We start from the raw sequence: 19,646 nt of genomic DNA on the forward strand, positions 1-19,646 counted from the left end.
CACAACACAACAAAACACACAGACACGCACACAAACACCACGCCAACAGTTATAGTACACAAATAATAAATATTATAAAAATTATGAATATTATTAAAAAAATATATATCAATATTAGGTGAAAAATAAATATATATATATATATATATGTTGCCTTGGCAACTACTGTAACTGAATTAAACTAAAGTTGAAGGATTAAAATGATACAATGTTACACAAAAATATATTTAAATGAAAAAAGTCAATCAAGAGACGTAAAATGAGTTTAAATACTGAAAAACTAAAACTGAAATTAAAGTATAGGTCAAAGACGTTAGAATGTCCACAAAAAGTGATTTTATGTCCATTGAAAGCACATTAAATGTAAGTAAAGTGTCTAATTTTTAGGTTTGGAGGACAAAATGTCAAAATTTGGTTGAAATGATATTACATTGTCGTTCAACAATATTTACATAAAAATTCAAACAGCATGCTTATTCTGACTTGTACATATTAAAATATATAAAAGAATAAGTGAGCATATTTAATTTTATTGTGTTTTAAATGAGTAAAAATTCTTACTGACAAATGGGCAAAACCTACCATAGGTAAATTTTAAAAACTAATTAGTATTTGGGGTGAAAATAATTTGTCTTTTTATGTGTCATAAATTGATTTTTGTTGTAAATATGTCTGACAAATTGATACACTGAATGACATTTGAGTGGGTGTCTTCTGTAAAATAGGGGGAAAATGTATCATTTTTATTTTTTGCTCAGAAAAACCAAAATGAAAACGCAATTAAATTAAATAAAAAACGTTTTAATTTTTTTCTGGAAAAACAACATCAATTTAAGGCAGTATTACACTTATTGTTTTTATGCTTAAACCCTTTTTCATCTTTGACCAATATAGTACATAACTAAGACTAAAATAACAGCTCAGATCATGTTCATCCTGACTGCATTTGAAGCGTGTTTAATGTCATCTGAGTCATATTTTCTTAGTGTAGTTTGCTCATGTTTTTAAGGATGAAGGCGTCAAACAACCTGTCCGTGATTCATCATCTGTCAAACTGGACTGGATTCTGTTCTTCTCTTTTGATGCGTCTATTCATGTTGTTGTTGTGTGTTTGATGGCGTATCTCCGTGTGTTTTGTGACCTTGTGTAACGACACACTCGAGGAGTCAGCGAAGGATGTTGTTTACGGGGCCGTCGGGCCCCGCGGCAGCACGGGAACCTAATTACGGCTCGCGGTCTGGTCCCGTCTGGTCCGGTCTGGTCTCCGCGGGTGTTCGGCTGCAGGTGACAGCGACGCGTTTCCTTCAGACGTCTCTCCTCTCAGCAGCAGCTGACGCTCCAATTAGGCCCAATGTGACATTTTGTTATTAGCAAACTAGTCAATTTCGCCTCGTGTGACGAGAGACCTTTAAGAAACACCGGTCAATGAGACTCCCGAGACACTGGAGCCGTCTGTCTGAATCACCCACAGCAAACTACTGCGTCTGAAGGGCTTTTAGTTCACGCCTGCAGATCTGAGCTGAGCTCCGTCGGGTTATTTATAACAGCACAAAAAAACACTGCAACAGCTGATCTGTGCTCAACAACACAATACATTTACAACATGTATATGCTGACGACCTGATCAAAGATGAGTAAACTAACCTGCATCAGATATACTATATGCAAAATTTTAAATGCATTAAAAAATTCCTTTTACATTTATATAAATGAACTTCAAAAATTATAAAGTACTACTAATAAAAAGTAAAACCACTATTAGTTACATTGTATAGTCTGTCTAAAAATGAATTAAATCATACAACATGTATAATTAAATTAAATATTATTAGTCTAAATAAAACACTAAAAATAAATTAAATCATAAAAATGTAAAATAATTTTCTAAAAACAATAAAATAAAAAACAAAAATGTATAATCATGATAAAAAAAAAAAATCACAATAAACCTTACTAAAGATTGAATAAAAATGTCAAATAATAATAAAAAAATTATAAAAATTTAAAATCAAAACATTACAAAAAAACCTAAATAAAACGACAAAATGAAATAATAATATAAAAATGTACAATTATTTCTAGAAAATTATTAAAAGATTATTATTAAATTATTGTTAGTTTATATATTTAAAATTAAAATATATATTTATATATTTCTAAAAAAAAAACCCATAAAAACACAAATTCAATAAAAAAATTATTCAAATCAAAATATTTTTAAAATAAAAATCTAAATAAAACAACAAAATGAAATAAATCATAAAAATTTAAAATAATTTCTAGAAACAAGATTAATATGAAACAGGTGTTAACTTATAAATGTAAAATTAAAATATATATATTTTATATTTATATATATTTTTTGTGCTGTCAAACAATCTCATACAAAAATGTTTTATTATTTGTACTGTGTATATTTATGTATATATACTAGACACACATGCATGTACATATTTAAGATGATGTTATGTTGATATGTTAATATTTATATATAATATCAATTATATGAATATAAACAGATACATGTATCTATATGTAAATACTTTCAAAATGTATACTGTATATGTGTGTATTTATATACACAATAAATATACACAGCAGTGTAGACACATATATTATGTAAACGAAAGCTTTTATTTCGGATGCAATTAACCGCAAATAATTGTTTGACAGCACTAAGTTTTAAAAAAATAAAACTAAATAAAATATACACTTACTAAAATGACAGAAATCATAAAAATGACAGTCCTTCACTGTTTTCTGTTGGGCTCATCTGTCTCGTGTGTCCTCAAGCGTCTCCTCTCAGTGTCGATGATGATCACGATGTCATTTTGCAGTCACACTAAAGGTCGCATAAAGCCAGAAGTGCACGGATTAAATAGCGTGTGCGTGTGAACATGGATCATGATGCGATGAAGAATCACTGAACACAAGCAGAGCGACAGGACAAACAGCACGACATCACAACATCATCAGATCCACACACTGACACCTGATGAGGGAACCAGCAGACAGACGCCTCACCTGGACACTGCAGCGCTTCATGAAAAAAAATATATAAAAAATGTCAGATTAAAAAAAAAAAAAAAAAAAAAAAAAAATTAAAAGTAAAACACTTACTGAAAAACTATTTTAAAATAAAAACAAGCAAAAGTATACAAGAAAAATTAATTAAAGCATAAAATGTTGAATTAAAATAAATGTTTAATATGAAAATAATCAAAATAAAACACTAAAAATTAATTTAATCATAACGTAACATTAAAAATAAATATTTTCAGAATAAAAAAATTAATTCTAAAAAGGTAAAATTAAAATAGGCAGTTTCTAGAAAAAAACAATCAAATAAAACAAGAACTTACAAATAAAGTACAAATATTTTTAGAATTAAAACAATCATAATTAATTAAATCATATAATCTTTAATTAAAATAAAACACTAAAACTGAATTTAATAACGTAAAATAAAATATTTTAAAAAAAACAAACACTAAAAATGAATTATAAAAATGTAAAATTAAAATAATTTCTAGAAACAATCAAATAAACCACAAGAACTTAATAAAAAGTACACATTTTTTTTAAACAATCAAAATGAAACAAAAAATGAACTAAATCATAAAATGTTTAAAATAAATAATTTATAACTAAAACAAGAACTTAAAAAATACAAATATTTTTAGAATTAAAACAATTAAAATAAAACTAAAATGACTTTAAATTAAAATAAATCTTTTTAATAAAAAGTAAAAATATTTTTAGAATTAAAACAATCAAAATAAAAATAAAATGACTTTAATTTAAAACTAAAATTTATTAAATTATAAAATGTTCACGTAAAATAAATGTATTATACAAAAATAATCTAATCAATAAAAAACTAAAAATGAATTTAATAATAATGTAAAATTCAAATAAACAGAAAAACACTAAAAATGAATTATAAAAATGTAAAATTAAAATAAACAATTTCTAGAAAAAACAAAGAAAACACAAAAACTTAATTATAAAAAGTACACATATTTTTAGATTTAAAACAATCAAAATGAAACTAAAATGAATAAAATCATAAAAATACAAAATCATTTTCCCCCCTAAAAACAGTCAAAATAAAAGTGACTTAAATAATATTTTTAAAAATACAACGAATCAAAACAAAAACACTTACTAAAAATAGATTAATTTATAAAAATGCAAAATTAAATGAAAAAAAAACCCAAACAAATTATTACTTTATAATTTCATAATTAAAAACGTATCTGTCTGCCTGTGTGTGACCGTTAACCCACATGTGTTATTGAAATCTGAAGTAAATCTGGCAGAAGTGTGTGAATCTCTGCTTGTAGGATCCATGCGACGCGTCTCTCGGCGTTCGCGTGAGGTTCCGGTCGACCTGCAGACGGGGTTTGCTTTGTTGTGAAAGCATCTTTTGTGTGCGTAAAGACGTCAAATGAGCAGCTGCTTTGACAGAAGAGGTTTATTGCATCAATATCTTTATTTGTCCTTCAAAACAAAAGCACAATTCAGCAAAGCTACGACATACAAACGGCCAAACGAGAGCATTTCCATCTGAAACCAGGAGACGGGAACGCGAACGCACCTCCGCCACATCGGGAGGGAACGCGGGTCTTGCATAGCTCAGATGTGATGGAGGTAAGGCACTTGACGAAGGTTGGAGTTACGGTAGGCATCTCCTCGTCTCTACGGGCAAGCAGGAAAGGGGATCCGGGAGCGTGAACGAACGAACGCACGCACAAACACGCGTGCTTTTGGCATCATGCTCTCCAAACGCTTGTGCGGATACGGGTGCAGACTCACCCACGGTTCCTCAAAAACATCGAAAACCTTGTGCAATGGTTCTGGGCTCCGAGAAGGCAACGTGTTGAGCTTTACTGTCTTTTGTTCTGGGACCGAAAAGGAAAAGAAAGGTTTGAAACCAAAGCGGACGGAGACGCGCAGACGGTCTCCGCTCAGTTGGCACCGGATCCGCAGGAAACGCGGCTGCCTTCAGCCCAGCTGGTCTTCGTACTGCTTACGGAAACAGTCTCCGGCCGGGAAGAAATCCCAGCAGCGCTCCTGGTACATCTTCCACACGTACGACTCCTGCCGAGACACGACGACACCGACAACACACAAACACACACGTCAGGAACACAAAAATGTACGACAAATCAACTATATCATAAAATGACAAAATTAAAAAAATTAAAATATTTCTAAAACAAAAACAATAAATATAAATCACAAAAATGAATGAAATCATAAAATGTCAAATTAAACTATTTCTAAAAAAAAAAAAAAACTATAAAAAATGAAAACATAACATGAAATGTCAAATTAAAATAGTTTCTAAAAAAGTATTTAAATCATAAAATGTCAAATTAAATTATTTCTAAAAAAATAATAATATTATAAACAAAAAAACGATAAGTTTTTGTATAAATGTATAAAAAAACTATAAAAAACAAATTTATGAAAACGTAACATGAAATGTCAAATTAAACCATTTCTAAAAAAAAAACCTATAAAAAATAAAACAAATTTATAAAAACATAAAATGTCAAAAAATTGTTTCCAAAAATTATTTAAATCTTAATGTCTAAAAACATAAATAAAACGATAAAAAACAAAACAAATGTATAAAAACATAAAATGTCAAATTAAAATAGTTTCTAAAAAATGTTTTAAGTCATAAAATGTAAAATTAAATATTTCTAAAACTACATTTTAAAATAAAAAACTATTAAATTGTTAAAAAAAGTAAAATAAAATAATTATTAAAAACAATACAAATGAAACAAAAATGAATATATATATATATATATATATATATATATATATATATATATATAAGAATATAAAAATAACTCCTGCACATACATCATCCAAAGATACTGCATATTTTAGGAAAATCAACAACATCAACACACACATATATATATATATATATATACACACACACTAATAAACTTAATGCAAACGTAATATTTTTAATTTTAAATTTCATCTTCATTTTTTTTTTTTGAGCGGAGCTTTTAATGTGTATTTTTATGTATTCATATATTATGTTGGCAGCACTCTGGGCATAAGAATAATGCATAATAAGATTATTATTATTTGTACAATATATGATGATGTTTTCAGAACGTACCTGACCAGTGTGCTCGGTTTCATCCTTGTTGATCAGGTACATCAGGAAAAATCTGAAAAAAATACATACAAGTATTAAAAATCATTTCATTAACTGAAATAAACTCGAAATAAAATAAAGCATAAATATTAGATGAAAACCCAAAGCACTAAAATGACAAACTCAAACTGAAATAAAAATGAATGCTTAAAAGAAAAACATAAAAATGACGAAACCACTTACTAAAATTAAAAATGCTAATAAAAACGATTAATAAGCACCATAATAGTACATTAATGAGCGCTAATAACTGCTGGTATGGCGTGTGAGGTAATACGCGGTGAGGTGACGCTCACAGGTAGTTTGCGAGGTTGTGCTCTTGTAAGGTGTGAGTCTCGAATCCGTGTGGCGTCGTGTCGAAGTAGTCGTTTCCAATTCCACAGATGAAGCATTTGGTCTGTGAGGAGAGAAACAGCATGAGAGCGACTGACAGCACTGATCATCTCAACACAGACGGACGTGTGTGTGTGTGTGTGTGTGTGTGTGTGTGTGTACCTCCATGTCCTCTTTGACCTGCTCCTGCTGGTCTCTCAGTTCTCCAAACGCATCAATGATCAAACCTGCAAACCCACGAATCACACCGACTCAGTCAATCAGCGTTACATTCATTACATTACAAACTGCATCAAATAAACCAGAACGAGTGTCTCCAAAACAATCTACTGTATTTACAGATACAAGATAAATCTGAGCAGATTCATTAACGCTGTTAAACCAGTTCAAACATCTAAAAATATTACAGATAATGGATCATCAGCAGAGCTGTAAGGTTTATTATAATTAACTAAAACTAGAACTATTTATTAAAAAAAAATATATATATATATATTTGTTACTTACAAATACAAATGTTACTTATAATAAACATTAACTGATTTTTTTTTTAAAGGAAAAAACAGACAAACAAACCAAAACCCTTAAACTTATATTATTTTACCTAATTGCCAAGGCAACATTTCTCATTTTCATTTAATCTAACCCTAATTTATCAATGTACTTAAAAAACTAAAACTGAAAATGAATAAATAAATAAATACCACAACAAAAATTATTATTATATTATTATTACTATTATTAATGATAAATATATAGGCATTAAAAACAAAAACATTTTAACATGATGTACTAAAAAAAATTTAACTAAAACAAAAATTAATGAAAGCAATATAGATATTTATGGAAGCCCATTTCCGCCACTGAATAAAAAATAAAAAAGGTCATTATAATTCCAACTTTTTTACTCACAATTTCAAGTTTACATCTCGCAAGTCTGACTTTTTTTCTCAGAATTATGAGATACAAACTCGCAATTGTGCGCAGGGTTCACACTCTTTCATGAACACCAGATTCAAGGACTGTTTAAAGCACCATTTATTTTATATCAAGCACTTATCAAATTCACACGCCAGCATATGTAGTCTCACGAAAGACCTCTTACAGTACTTAACATTTCACTTACACTTAACATTTACATTCAAAATCTCAGAGTAATGAAGTTTTGAATGTGTAGGTTTTATAAATGTAGAGCATTTTGAGTCAAATATTGATTCAAATATATATTTTTGCATTAAACATTTAAATTTGAAAGAATTTCTCAATTTTTTAATTAATAAAAAATGGTTAAACAGGGCTCTAAACATATTAGGAGCACAGTCAAAAATTTCAGGAGCACCTTCTAATCAATAATCAAATTCTGATCAAATATTAACCTTCCCATTATGAGACGATATTTGACTCATTGAAGTGATTTACAGGAAATTTTTTTTCTATCTTTGTAATGGCATTTTTTGTCAAATTCAAAAATATATATATATATAAGCTTTTTTAAAAATTTCTAATTAAAACAACAGAATAAAAACAAGTAGAATAAGAACAAGTTACCAATCAAATGAAATCAGTATAAAGAAAAATTGTACTACAGAGGTGCACAGAAGAACACAAAAGTGTCTTGTAGGTGTATTTTCATGTGTTTAATGAGGCTCAGAGGGGCATGAGTGCAGTCAAATTCATAAATTCATGTTGAGATTAATGTTTTATACATAAAATTTTGAACATAGAAATATTAAATGATTTAAACAACTGAAAAGATACTTTAAAATTGAAGTAAAACTGAGCAAGTCACTGATTTTATCACTGAATCGTTCATTGAATTGATTCGTTCAAACGGCTGATTCATTCAGGAATGAAGGAAGGTCTTTATGAATGGGTAATTGAATCAGATTTGTTTAAAAACGCCCATTCATACATAAAGGAAACAGCGCTGTGTTTGAATGCAGATGCGCAGCAGCTCAGCTGTTATTTTGTTTGAAACTATTTTTGTTGATCAAATCAGGCAATAGTGTTAAGGCAATGCAAGTCACGTAATATTAACTTATTGTTTAGTGAACTGTTGTATTAAATCAATATCATTTTCAAACTCCCTTATTCAATAAATCTGTCTCTCTCCTTTGTTCATCGCGATCTTCCATTATACACCAACTGTACACCAACCCCTGTACACCAACGACTGCACCTCTAAAGACCCCTCTGTCAAGCTCCTGAAGTTTGCAGATGACACCACTCTCATCGGCCTCATTCAGGATGGTGAAGAGTCTGCTTACAGACAAGAGGTTGAGCAGCTGGCTGTCTGGTGCAGTCTTAACCTGGAGCTCAAAACGCTCAAAACAGTGGAGATGATCATAGACTTCAGGAGAAACCCCCCTGCTCTCCCCCCTCTCAGCATCACGGACAGCACTGTGGCTGCAGTGGAGACATTCAAGTTCCTAGGGTCCATCATCTCCCGGGACCTGAAGTGGGACACTCACACTGACTCCATTGCAAAAAAGGCCCAACAAAGGTTGTACTTCCTTCGACAGCTGAGGAAGTTCAACCTGCCGCAGGAGCTGCTGAAACAGTTCTACTCAGCCGTCATCGAATCTGTTCTTTGCACATCAATAACTGTCTGGTTTGGCTCAGCTACAAAATCAGACACCAGAAGATTACAGAGAACGGTTCGGACCGCCGAGAGGATTATTGGTGCTCCCCTGCCCACCCTTCAAGAACTGTATACATCCAGAGTGAGGAAAAAGGGCTCAGAAAATCACTCTGGATCCCTCACACCCATGTCATCCCCTTTTCGAACTTTTACCATCTGGTCGGCGCTACAGAGCCACAAATACCAGGACAGCCAGACACAAGAACAGTTTCTTCCCTCGGGCAATATACCTAATGAACAGTTAAATGTTCCAGACCCCCAGACCCCCCCCCCAATAAAAATATGTGCAATAACCATATATTTATTTGTTACCACCTACATCTCAGTACATCCCGACATCTCATTCTACTCTACTCTACTCTGTTCTTTTTCTATCATCTGTAGCACAACTGTATATACAATTTATTTATTTTCTTAAATCTTATATTGCAATTTTTGTCTATTTATATTTACATATGTGTATTTTTTTATTCTCAACTTATAGTATTTTCTCTGTGTTGTTGTTGTCGTCTCTGTGCGCTGGAAGCCTGTGACACCAAAACAAATTCCTTGTATGCGTAAGCATCCTTGGCCATAAAGCTGTTCTGATTCTGATTCTATTCAACGCAGCTCATCCACAGACGATGGTTATAGGCTCGGGGAGGGGCGTTTTTACTACATGATTAATATAAGCAGCACGACACAGCAGTATATATGTAATACTTATCCAGAAATGGATAAATACTAATTTTGCTGTTAAAAATAAATGAAGAAACGGTGTAGGAGAGTGGTTATCATGTGCAAACAATAGGAAACAATATATTTGCACAGTGTGCGCATGTCAAAAAAAAAAATCTATTCCAATTTGAAGCTTGTGACAAACGCACATCAACCCGAACACTTTATTTAGCGTTCATGTAAACACTACATTCAGATTCATCAGTCAGAATTAATTCAGTCAGATTGAACCAAAAATTGTGCATGTAAACGTAGTTGTGTTCAAGGAATCAACATATGTCTGTGAGACATTACTCACATTGTAAGTACGTTAGAAACCTTTGACTGCGCATACAAGAACATTTTTGAAATAGCACCATTCTACTAAACTAAATTTATTTCAAGCACTTTCAAGGACCTATATTTGTTTTCAAGTACTTTCAAGCGTGGGAACACTGTGCGAGTTATAAACTCCAGTGCTGAGGAGATCTCACAACTCTGAGAAAAAAGTCAGAATTGTCAGATAAGTCGCAATAACCTTTTTTAAATATTTTATTCAGTGGCAGAAACAGGCTTCCATAGATATTAAAAATAATAAAAATGCAAAAAAACGAACAAAAACACTACAACTTTACAATTAAACTGAAAACTGAAAATACTGAAATAACATTTTGAATTGCAAAAATGGTTTTAATAGTTTCAATCAGCCTGCATGAGATGCATTAAAGCGGCGTAAACAAACAGACACACATATATCGTGCGCTGCTGATGCTGCGGTACCTTGTATGATGGCCAGCAGAATCACAATGACGAAGAAGAAGAAGGTGATGTCGAACAGGATCCGGTAGAGCTCGTACGGGTCGCCCGCCGGGTCCTCGATCTCGTCACCGATCCCGCCGCCGGCACGCACACCCACATACATGTGGAACAGATAACACTGACACACACACACACACTCTAATTAATCACATGATGTTAATCGCACATCCATTTGGTCTGAGAAATCCATTTAAAAGATCCTTATTGTGTTAAATGAGAAAAAGCATTAAATAAACATGACAAAAAGCACCAGAAGGTGGCAGCAAAACACTTAAAGAGTGAGTCATTGAAACATTCATTCAACCGATTCATTTAGAAACAAATTAAGTGACTCTTTATAAACGAGTCACTGAATCATTGATTCATTCAGTTATTTAATTATGCCATGAATGCATCACTCACCGTCATCATGTCATCACACTTCATATCGGGCTCGTCCTCATCGGCGCTCTTGTTGTAGAACTTGCGGAAGAAGTTGAACGCTACGACCGTGTAGAGATACACAACCACAGCGAGCAGCCCGACCGTCAGCACCAGCTGAAACACACACACACACACTCTAACATGAACACTGTTCAAAAGATCACAATGTAGAAGAAGTGTCCAAATCAGAGCCATAACATTTGGAGTCAAACCTGTTTGCCGTTGTGTGTGACGGAGGACAGGATGGTCCTCAGCGTTTTGAAGCCCATGGCAATGTCCAGAAGATGAGCAGCGAAGAAGAAATTATTATAGTGTCCCAGAATGGACATGGTGGTGTACCAGACCAGATACAGAAATGACTGCAACAATGGAACAAGAGTCAGAGAGTGAATGGGTGCCATCAGAATGAGAGTCCAAACAGCTGATAAAAACATCATAATAATAGACAAGTAAACAAAAGTTTAGAGCTGTTTTGGCTTGTAAACGGTGCTTGATCTGTGCAGATTTCTCTCCTGATTCAGCACTTTTTCACTGGAGGAAATGTTATTATGGATTATGGACTCATATTTTAGTCAAAAATGTCTTAATTTGTCTTGGATTTGTTTCAGCTTTTGTCTTCACAAGATGTGAACTGATGGACTGGAGTGGTGTGGATTACTTGTGGATTATTGTGATGTTTTTATCAGCTGTTTGGACTCTCATTCTGACGGCACCCATTCACATCCATTGGTGAGACAGTGATGCAATGACACATTTCTACAAATCTGATGAAGAAACAAACTCATCCTAATCTTGTATCACTAATGATCTGAAAACATGACATTTAATAGCAAAGAAATGTGTCATTTCATCACTTTCTCACCAATGGATGTGAATGGGTGCCGACAGAATGAGAGTTCTGAGAGTCCAAACAGTTGATAAAAACATCACAATAATCTACAAGCAATCAACACCACTCCAGTCCATCAGTTGACATCTTGAGAAGACAAAAAGTGTTAATATTTAGAGCTGTTTTGGCTTGTAAACAGTGTTTGATTTGTGCAGATTTCTCTCCTGATTCAGACCAAACCACTTTTTCACTGGAGGAAGTGTTATTATGGATTATGGACACATATTTTAGTTAAAAATGTCTTGATGGATTTGTTTCATCTTTTGTCTTCTCAAGATGTGAACTGATGGACTGGAGTGGTGTGGATTACTTGTGGATTATTGTGATGTTTTTATCAGCTGTTTGGACTCTCATTCTGACGGCACCCATTCACATCCATTGGTGAGACAATGATGGAATGACACATTTCTACAAATCTGATGAAGAAACAAACTCATTCTAATCTTGTATCACTAATGATCTGAAAAGATGACATTTAATAGCAAAAGAAATATGTCATTTCATTACTTGCTCACTAATGGATGTGAATGGGTGCCGTCAGAATGAGAATCGAAACAGCTGATAAAAACATCACAATAATCCACAATAATCCACACCACTCCAGTCCATCAGTTCACATCTTGAGAAGACAAAACCTCAAACAAATCCATCATTAAGCTATAACGACACCTCCTCCAGTGAAAAAGTCCATCTCTTGTCGTCTCTCAATCAAAATCCAGCCACACATTTGTTTAGAGCTGTTTTGTCTTGTAAACGGTGGTTGATCTGTGCAGATTTCTCTCCTGATTCAGACCAGACCAATTTTTTCACTGGAGGAAGTGTTATTATGGATTATGGACTCAACGTATTTTAGTTAAAAATGTCTTAATGATGGATTTGTTTCAGCTTTTGTCTTCTCAAGATGTGAACTGATGGACTGGAGTGGTGTGGATTACTTGTGGATTATTGTGATGTTTTTATCAGCTGTTTGGACTCTCATTCTGACGGCACCCATTCACATCCATTGGTGAGACTGTGATGCAATGACACATTTCTACAAATCTGATGAAGAAACAAACTCATCCTAATCTTGTATCACTAATGATCTGAAAACATGACATTTAATAGCAAAGAAATGTGTCATTTCATCACTTTCTCACCAATGGATGTGAATGGGTGCCGACAGAATGAGAGTTCTGAGAGTCCAAACAGTTGATAAAAACATCACAATAATCTACAAGTAATCCACACCACTCCAGTCCATCAGTTCACATCTTGAGAAGACAAAACCTCAAACAAATCCATCATTAAGGAGTTTTTAACTAAAATATGAGTCCAAAATCTATAACGACACCTCCTCCAGTGAAAAAGTCCATCTCTTGTCGTCTCTCAATCAAAATCCAGCCACACATTTGTTTAGAGCTGTTTTGTCTTGTAAACGGTGGTTGATCTGTGCAGATTTCTCTCCTGATTCAGACCAGACCAATTTTTTCACTGGAGGAAGTGTTATTATGGATTATGGACTCAACGTATTTTAGTTAAAAATGTCTTAATGATGGATTTGTTTCAGTTTTTGTCTTCTCAAGATGTGAACTGATGGACTGGAGTGGTGTGGATTACTTGTGGATTATTGTGATGTTTTTATCAGCTGCTTGGACTCTCATTCTGACGGCACCCATTCACATCCATTGGTGAGACTGTGATGCAATGACACATTTCTACAAATCTGATGAACAAACAAACTCATCCTAATCTTGGATAGATTGAGGTTTTTGTCTGAACTATTCCCATAACCTTATTAAACAGTAATCAGACTCACGTTATCTGTGAACACAACGCCCATCTTCCACACGTGGTACTTTGTGTCAATGGAGCTCAACCTGAAGAACAACACAGAACGTCTGCAGTCAGAGTCACTCCTACAGCTCTGAGAGAAAATGAATGAACAGCTACCAAAACAAAAGACTTCTATAGTGGTTCTCAATCAGGTCCTGGGCCTCAGTAAACCTCCAAGGGGCTTAAAATGATTTAAAATAAGAAATAAAAGCTTAAATATGAATACATTATTTTAATTCAATAAGCTCAATAAAAATAGATAAATAACATACAGTAAACATGCATAAATGCATTTACAAAAATAAACAAATTAATAAAATAAATGTAAAAAATTGTCATGGAAATTTCTGTCATAAACATAAATTTGCTTATTGTAAGTAAAAATAAATTTAAAAAAAATAAAAAATCCAGTAATCATGAACAACCTAAAAACTCGTGTCAATTATTTTGTCAAAAAGAGTGAAACATTCAGTTCTTGAGACTCCTGGAATCACATAATTATTTATGTATATAATTATTTCCATCTATGAACAGTCCAGATTTTTGTAAGATAAATAAAGCAGGTTCGTCATTCTGACTGCTGGTTATTCAGTGAAGAGATTTGGAGTCTAAAAGACTGAGAAGTGCTGGTCTGTTATGATAATGACTGAAATAGAACAGCAGATTTGATCATATCACAGATTATATAATTGATGCAATTACACAATCAATCAATCAATCATCAGCTGAACGTTTCCTGTAATTATGAGAATGATCGACTGATGCGGTTCCTCACCAGGACAGCAGCGAGGCGTCTTTAATGACCGTCTCCTCAGTGGGATTGAAGTCTAAAGCACTTTTATCCAAACCCAGCAGCTCCGCGATCCGCTCGGCTCCGTAGAGATCACCGTACTTATTAATAACCTGCAGCACAAACAGAACATCGTCAACATGGCAACACAATCGTCTGAATCATGCTGAAGAGAGAAACTGAACTCTAGATTCATGTCAGAGATGATTCACATTACACTGATCATTATCATCATCATCATCATCATCAGTTCCCTAAACCTCTTTTCTTTATTCAGAGTTGATCTAGACAAGTACAAGGAAACTATGCAAAGTTCTACCTTTATTCTTAAAACAAACAAACAAAACCCCCACATGGTTACTACAGCTAAACCATGGTAACCACAAATTAACCATTTTGCTACACTAGTTTAATCATGGTATTTGTGGATAAACTGTGGTTATACAAAAACATGATTAGTACACTTTTACTATAGTAAAACCATACTTCATTTTTCTAAGAAAATTGTATTTGTGTATACTTTCTTTCTTTTAGAACTGTATTGCCTTAATGATTAGATGTTACAGTTCTATAAAAACTAATTCACCAATCCGCACCGAAGTTCCGAACTGAATCAAATGATTCGCGAACACGCACTAAAGTCCCGAGCTGAATCAAATGATTCTGAATCAAATGATTCGCGAACACGCACTAAAGTCCCGAGCTGAATCAAATGATTCGGGATGTAAATAAATCAAATGATTCGCGAACCATCATTTCCCGATCAGGACAAATGATTCGGATCACGCACTAAAGTCCCGAACTGAATCAAATGATTCCCAAGTTCATTCAAATCAGAATCAAATTCGCGATTTGAATTCCCGTCTGAATCAAATGATTCGCCATCCGCGATCCGATTGAAGCGCTTCAAAACAGTGAATCACTTTGCGACGCAATGGTTTAAGTGATTTGAAGGTTCGAAAAGCTCCGTTTCACCTATGTACTTTTTAAAATCATTACAAGTGATGTCGAAAACTAAAAATAAATGGTTCTTTTTCATTTGATCTGGTTTTTCTAGTGAATCGCTTGAACTGAATGATCTTCACGAGTTTGAATCAATCGGTTCCAGCGTAAATGACTCACTCAATTGATTCGGTTCGTCTGTTTGTCTTTTCTCGTGTTCAGTCATGTTTACACGACACTGTCAGCACTACTACTGGTTTATCTCGCTAGTTTGATGACATTAACTGAAATAAACAAAACAAGCATGATGTTTGCTAATGAAATATCCATATTTCCAACACAAATCTGCTCCATATTGAGGTGTGGTAACCGGTTTACTGCTAACTAGTGAAACACTCCATTAATATGACGAGCTGCAGCTCAAAATACATGTTAGATGGAAACATTGTGCATTATGATGGAGTTTGTAGCTTCATTCACTAGATTTGAAATAGTTTGAGCTGCAGTTCAATAGGAATCAGTTGAAATCATCCAGAGTCACCTCACACCACTCAACACAATCTCACATTTATCACTATATACTGTAATAAATATTTGAGAAATTGTTGTATATTCTCAATCCTTCACTTTTACCTTCCGTTTGACAAATTTGTCCCAGTAGTTGTTGGGGAAAGACCTGCAGAAAACACAAACCATGTTTAAATCTTCACAGACAGTGTGACATAAATAGAATTTTCTTCAGATCATGAAGATGAATTTAAGAGAGAAGGATGTGCTGGATGAATCAGGGTTGTTTCGGATGATGAAGGTCAGACTCACGGCGTGTTGATGACGAGTCTGTCCCACTGGCCTTTAATATCATCATCAAACGGCTGCTCGGTGATGTAGAGGCCGTCGAACTCCAGCTTCCGTGCGATCTCCTTCTCACGCTTGAACACCACCAGCGGCACCTGAGCAGCGCAGAAGAAGGTTTAGCTGACGCTGACGCTGACGAACGCTACACAAACACCATCAGACGAGCGATCGGCACCTTCAGATAGTAGTATCCCAGCACACAGAGGAAGGAGATGACGGTGTGCATGACGGCGAGGAAGCGCAGGGTCGGCGCCATGTAACCCGTGTTCTCCTGAAGAACAAAATACTCCATCACTCCTTCATCCTCCTCTTCCTCGCGCCGCGTCCACGGGTCCAGATCATCCGAATCCTCACCGGTCACCTGCACACACAGTGATGGATGTCGGCTCATCAGAGGTTTGTTTTTATGCATTTTGTGTCATTTTTTCACATATACAGCAGAGGGAAAGACGAAAACGTATTACAAAATAAAAATAATTCAAACAAAAGGAAGGTAATGACAAAAATAAAATAAAACTAAATTAAAATGTGCGCTCATGCTTTTTTTTTTTTAAATAGATGATTTATATTATTTATCATTTTTTGATACATACAGGGTGGAAAAAATAAATAAACGAATAAATAAAAAAAAAAAATCTGAAAAAAACAAAAAGGAGGTAATGAAAAAAGTCAAATCAAATAAATGAATGTACCATTTTTGAATATTTTTGAAAAAAAAAGACAAAAGGGAGATAATAATGAATACATAATGTGAAAACATATATTTATTTATTTTTTTTATTATTATATTATTATTATTATTATTATATTACACATATTATTTGTAATTTTTGCAACATACAGGGCACATACAAAAATCAATGTATTACTAAATAAAAAAATAATTTAGACTAAAGGGAAGCATTGATAAAGAAATAATTAAATTCTAAATAATACATGTAAGCTCATGTTTTTTTATTTGTATGTAATTTTTTGACATCCAGGATATGTAGAAGAGAAAAAAAATAATTCTGATAAAATGGTTATAATGACAAATAAATAAATAAATTTGAGAATGTTTTTTATTTCTGATTTATTTCATGATATACGTTTTCTTAAACATACAGTGAAAGAAATAATTGATATATTAAAATAACTTATGAATCAATCAATCAATCCACGAATGAACAAATAAAAACAAATGTGCACTCATGTTTATTATTTATGATTTATTTCTATATTTTTCACATATACATAAAACAATAAATAGTACTACAAAATAAAAATAATTCAGACATTACAAAAATAAAAAAAATTTAATTCAAATGTGGGCTCATATTTTTGTAAATGAAGAAACAAATCCAATCAAATTAATAAATGTTTTTTTTTAATGATGTATCATTTTTGATACAGTATGGGAATGAATAAATACAAAAAAATGTGAAAAGAATTTTTTTTTTAATTTATGATTTACATAGACTAAAAGAAAACAATGATAAAAAAAAAAAAATTAAATTCTAAATAAATAAATAATTTAGACAAAAAGAAGGTAATGACAAAAAATAACAATAAATTAAAATGTGGGCTCATGTTTTTTTAAATATATGATTTATAATATATAATTTTTAGATACATACAGGGTGGAAAAAACTATTTCTAAAAAATAATAGCAAAAAAAAAAAAGACAAAAAGGAAGTAATGAAGAAAAAAAATCCAATGAAATTAATAAATGTTATTTTTTTAAATGATGTAGCATTTTGCTACAGTGTTAATGAATAAATACATACAAATGTGAAATGTAATTTTTTTAATTTATGATTTATTTGTAATTTTTGATACATACAAATAAATACATGTAAGCTCATGTTTTTTATGATTTATTTCTATGTTTTTATACATACAGGGAGGAGAAAAACAAAAAAACATCAGACAGAATGAAAATAAATACATTTTTCTAATTTTATGAAATCTCTGCTCACCTTGTAGAAGAGCAGGATGAAGTTGATGGCGAACGCCACAAACAGAGCCAGAAATCGCAGGTTGTAGAAGTTCCTGGCCAGATAATTCTGAAAGCACAGAGTTATATTTAGCGTTCGAGTGACTGAGTTCAGAGGACAGAATCTCTTCAGTCTAGTGAACATGAGTCACCCGTCAGGACGGTAATCGAAAACCTGCAAAAACCTCCTCATCCAAACCTTTCTGAAGCACTCCTCCAATCTGTGCTCAGACAAAACGCTCTTCAAATACATTTGAGCCTCTCTTCATGACGACTGTGGAATTACTCATGAGTCTTTATGTAATGTGTGGTTAATGTGATGTTCCTCACCAGGGTTTTGGTCTGATAGACGTCCAGACCGGCTAAAAACGCCGCCATGAAGGCCTCGGCCTGCTCCTTCCTCTGACCGCGTCTCTTCTTCGGCGGCTTCTTCTCCTCGTCTGACAGCGAGTCTGAAACCGTCTCCTCTTTGCTCTTGTCCTGATCTTTCTTCTCTCCGTCCTCCACACTGTGGACGTGAAAACAAACACACACTAAAGTGAGAGCAGATCTACTGTAAACACTGCACACAAACACGACGAACAAGCACTCACTCGGCTTTCTCCGACTCAGATTTGCTCTCAGATTCAGCCGCCTGTTTACTCGCAGCTTCCTGCACAGAAAACACACCACATTCAGCAATAAACAACTTCAAATGCACACTATGAGTTCAGTAAAAAAAAATGTTTTAAGTTTTTGAAAGAAGTATTTTATTTGATCAAAAATACAGTAAAAATGTGAAATATTTTTACAATTTCAAACAGCTGTTTTCTATGTGAATATGTGTTAAACTGTAATTTATTCCTGCGACGCAAGGCTGAATTTTCAGCGTCATTACTCCAGTCTTCAGTGTCACATGATCCTTCATCATGGATCATTCTAATAGGCTGATTTGCTGCTCAACAATTGTGCTGCACAATATTTTTTGAGAAAATCATCATACACTTCCATTCAAAAAAAGAAACATATACTTTTTTTCATCCTGGACGCACTAAAATTTATCAAAAGTGACAGTAATGACAGTGTTACACAATATTTCTATTTCAAATAAATGCTGCTCTTTTGAACTTTATATTCATCTGTAAAATCCTGAAAAATAAAATGTATCAGTTTTCACAAAATTATCGTGCAGCACAACTGTTTTCAACATTGATAACAATCAGAAATGCTTATAATATAAATAAAATATATATATTTTTAATATAAAACATATTATTTATTCTATAATATAAAAATATA

The 19,646-nt window shown here is 33.0% G+C and overlaps 1 protein-coding gene across 4 annotated transcripts in view; it reads right to left on the bottom strand.

Annotated features, from left to right (window-relative positions):
* Positions 1-4,462: 4,462 nt before the first annotated feature.
* The window catches only part of LOC127180108 (ryanodine receptor 3), a 176,289-nt gene continuing 161,105 nt past the window's right edge, over positions 4,463-19,646 (bottom strand). For all 4 annotated transcript variants that reach the window (XM_051134057.1, XM_051134056.1, XM_051134055.1 and 1 more), the window contains 15 exons: positions 18,962-19,020; positions 18,699-18,876; positions 18,352-18,438; positions 16,569-16,754; positions 16,358-16,488; positions 16,172-16,214; positions 14,582-14,709; positions 13,790-13,850; positions 11,315-11,461; positions 11,082-11,216; positions 10,641-10,797; positions 6,686-6,750; positions 6,487-6,587; positions 6,152-6,203; positions 4,463-5,103 (listed from right to left, as the gene is read on the bottom strand). In XM_051134057.1, coding sequence (XP_050990014.1) covers positions 5,008-5,103; positions 6,152-6,203; positions 6,487-6,587; positions 6,686-6,750; positions 10,641-10,797; positions 11,082-11,216; positions 11,315-11,461; positions 13,790-13,850; positions 14,582-14,709; positions 16,172-16,214; positions 16,358-16,488; positions 16,569-16,754; positions 18,352-18,438; positions 18,699-18,876; positions 18,962-19,020 — 1,626 coding nt within the window. In that variant the 3' untranslated portion in view covers positions 4,463-5,007. The remainder of the gene's footprint in view (positions 5,104-6,151; positions 6,204-6,486; positions 6,588-6,685; positions 6,751-10,640; positions 10,798-11,081; positions 11,217-11,314; positions 11,462-13,789; positions 13,851-14,581; positions 14,710-16,171; positions 16,215-16,357; positions 16,489-16,568; positions 16,755-18,351; positions 18,439-18,698; positions 18,877-18,961; positions 19,021-19,646) is intronic.

Source organism: Labeo rohita, chromosome 17 (assembly GCF_022985175.1).
Source record: "Labeo rohita strain BAU-BD-2019 chromosome 17, IGBB_LRoh.1.0, whole genome shotgun sequence".
Taxonomy (NCBI): Eukaryota; Metazoa; Chordata; class Actinopteri; order Cypriniformes; family Cyprinidae; genus Labeo; species Labeo rohita.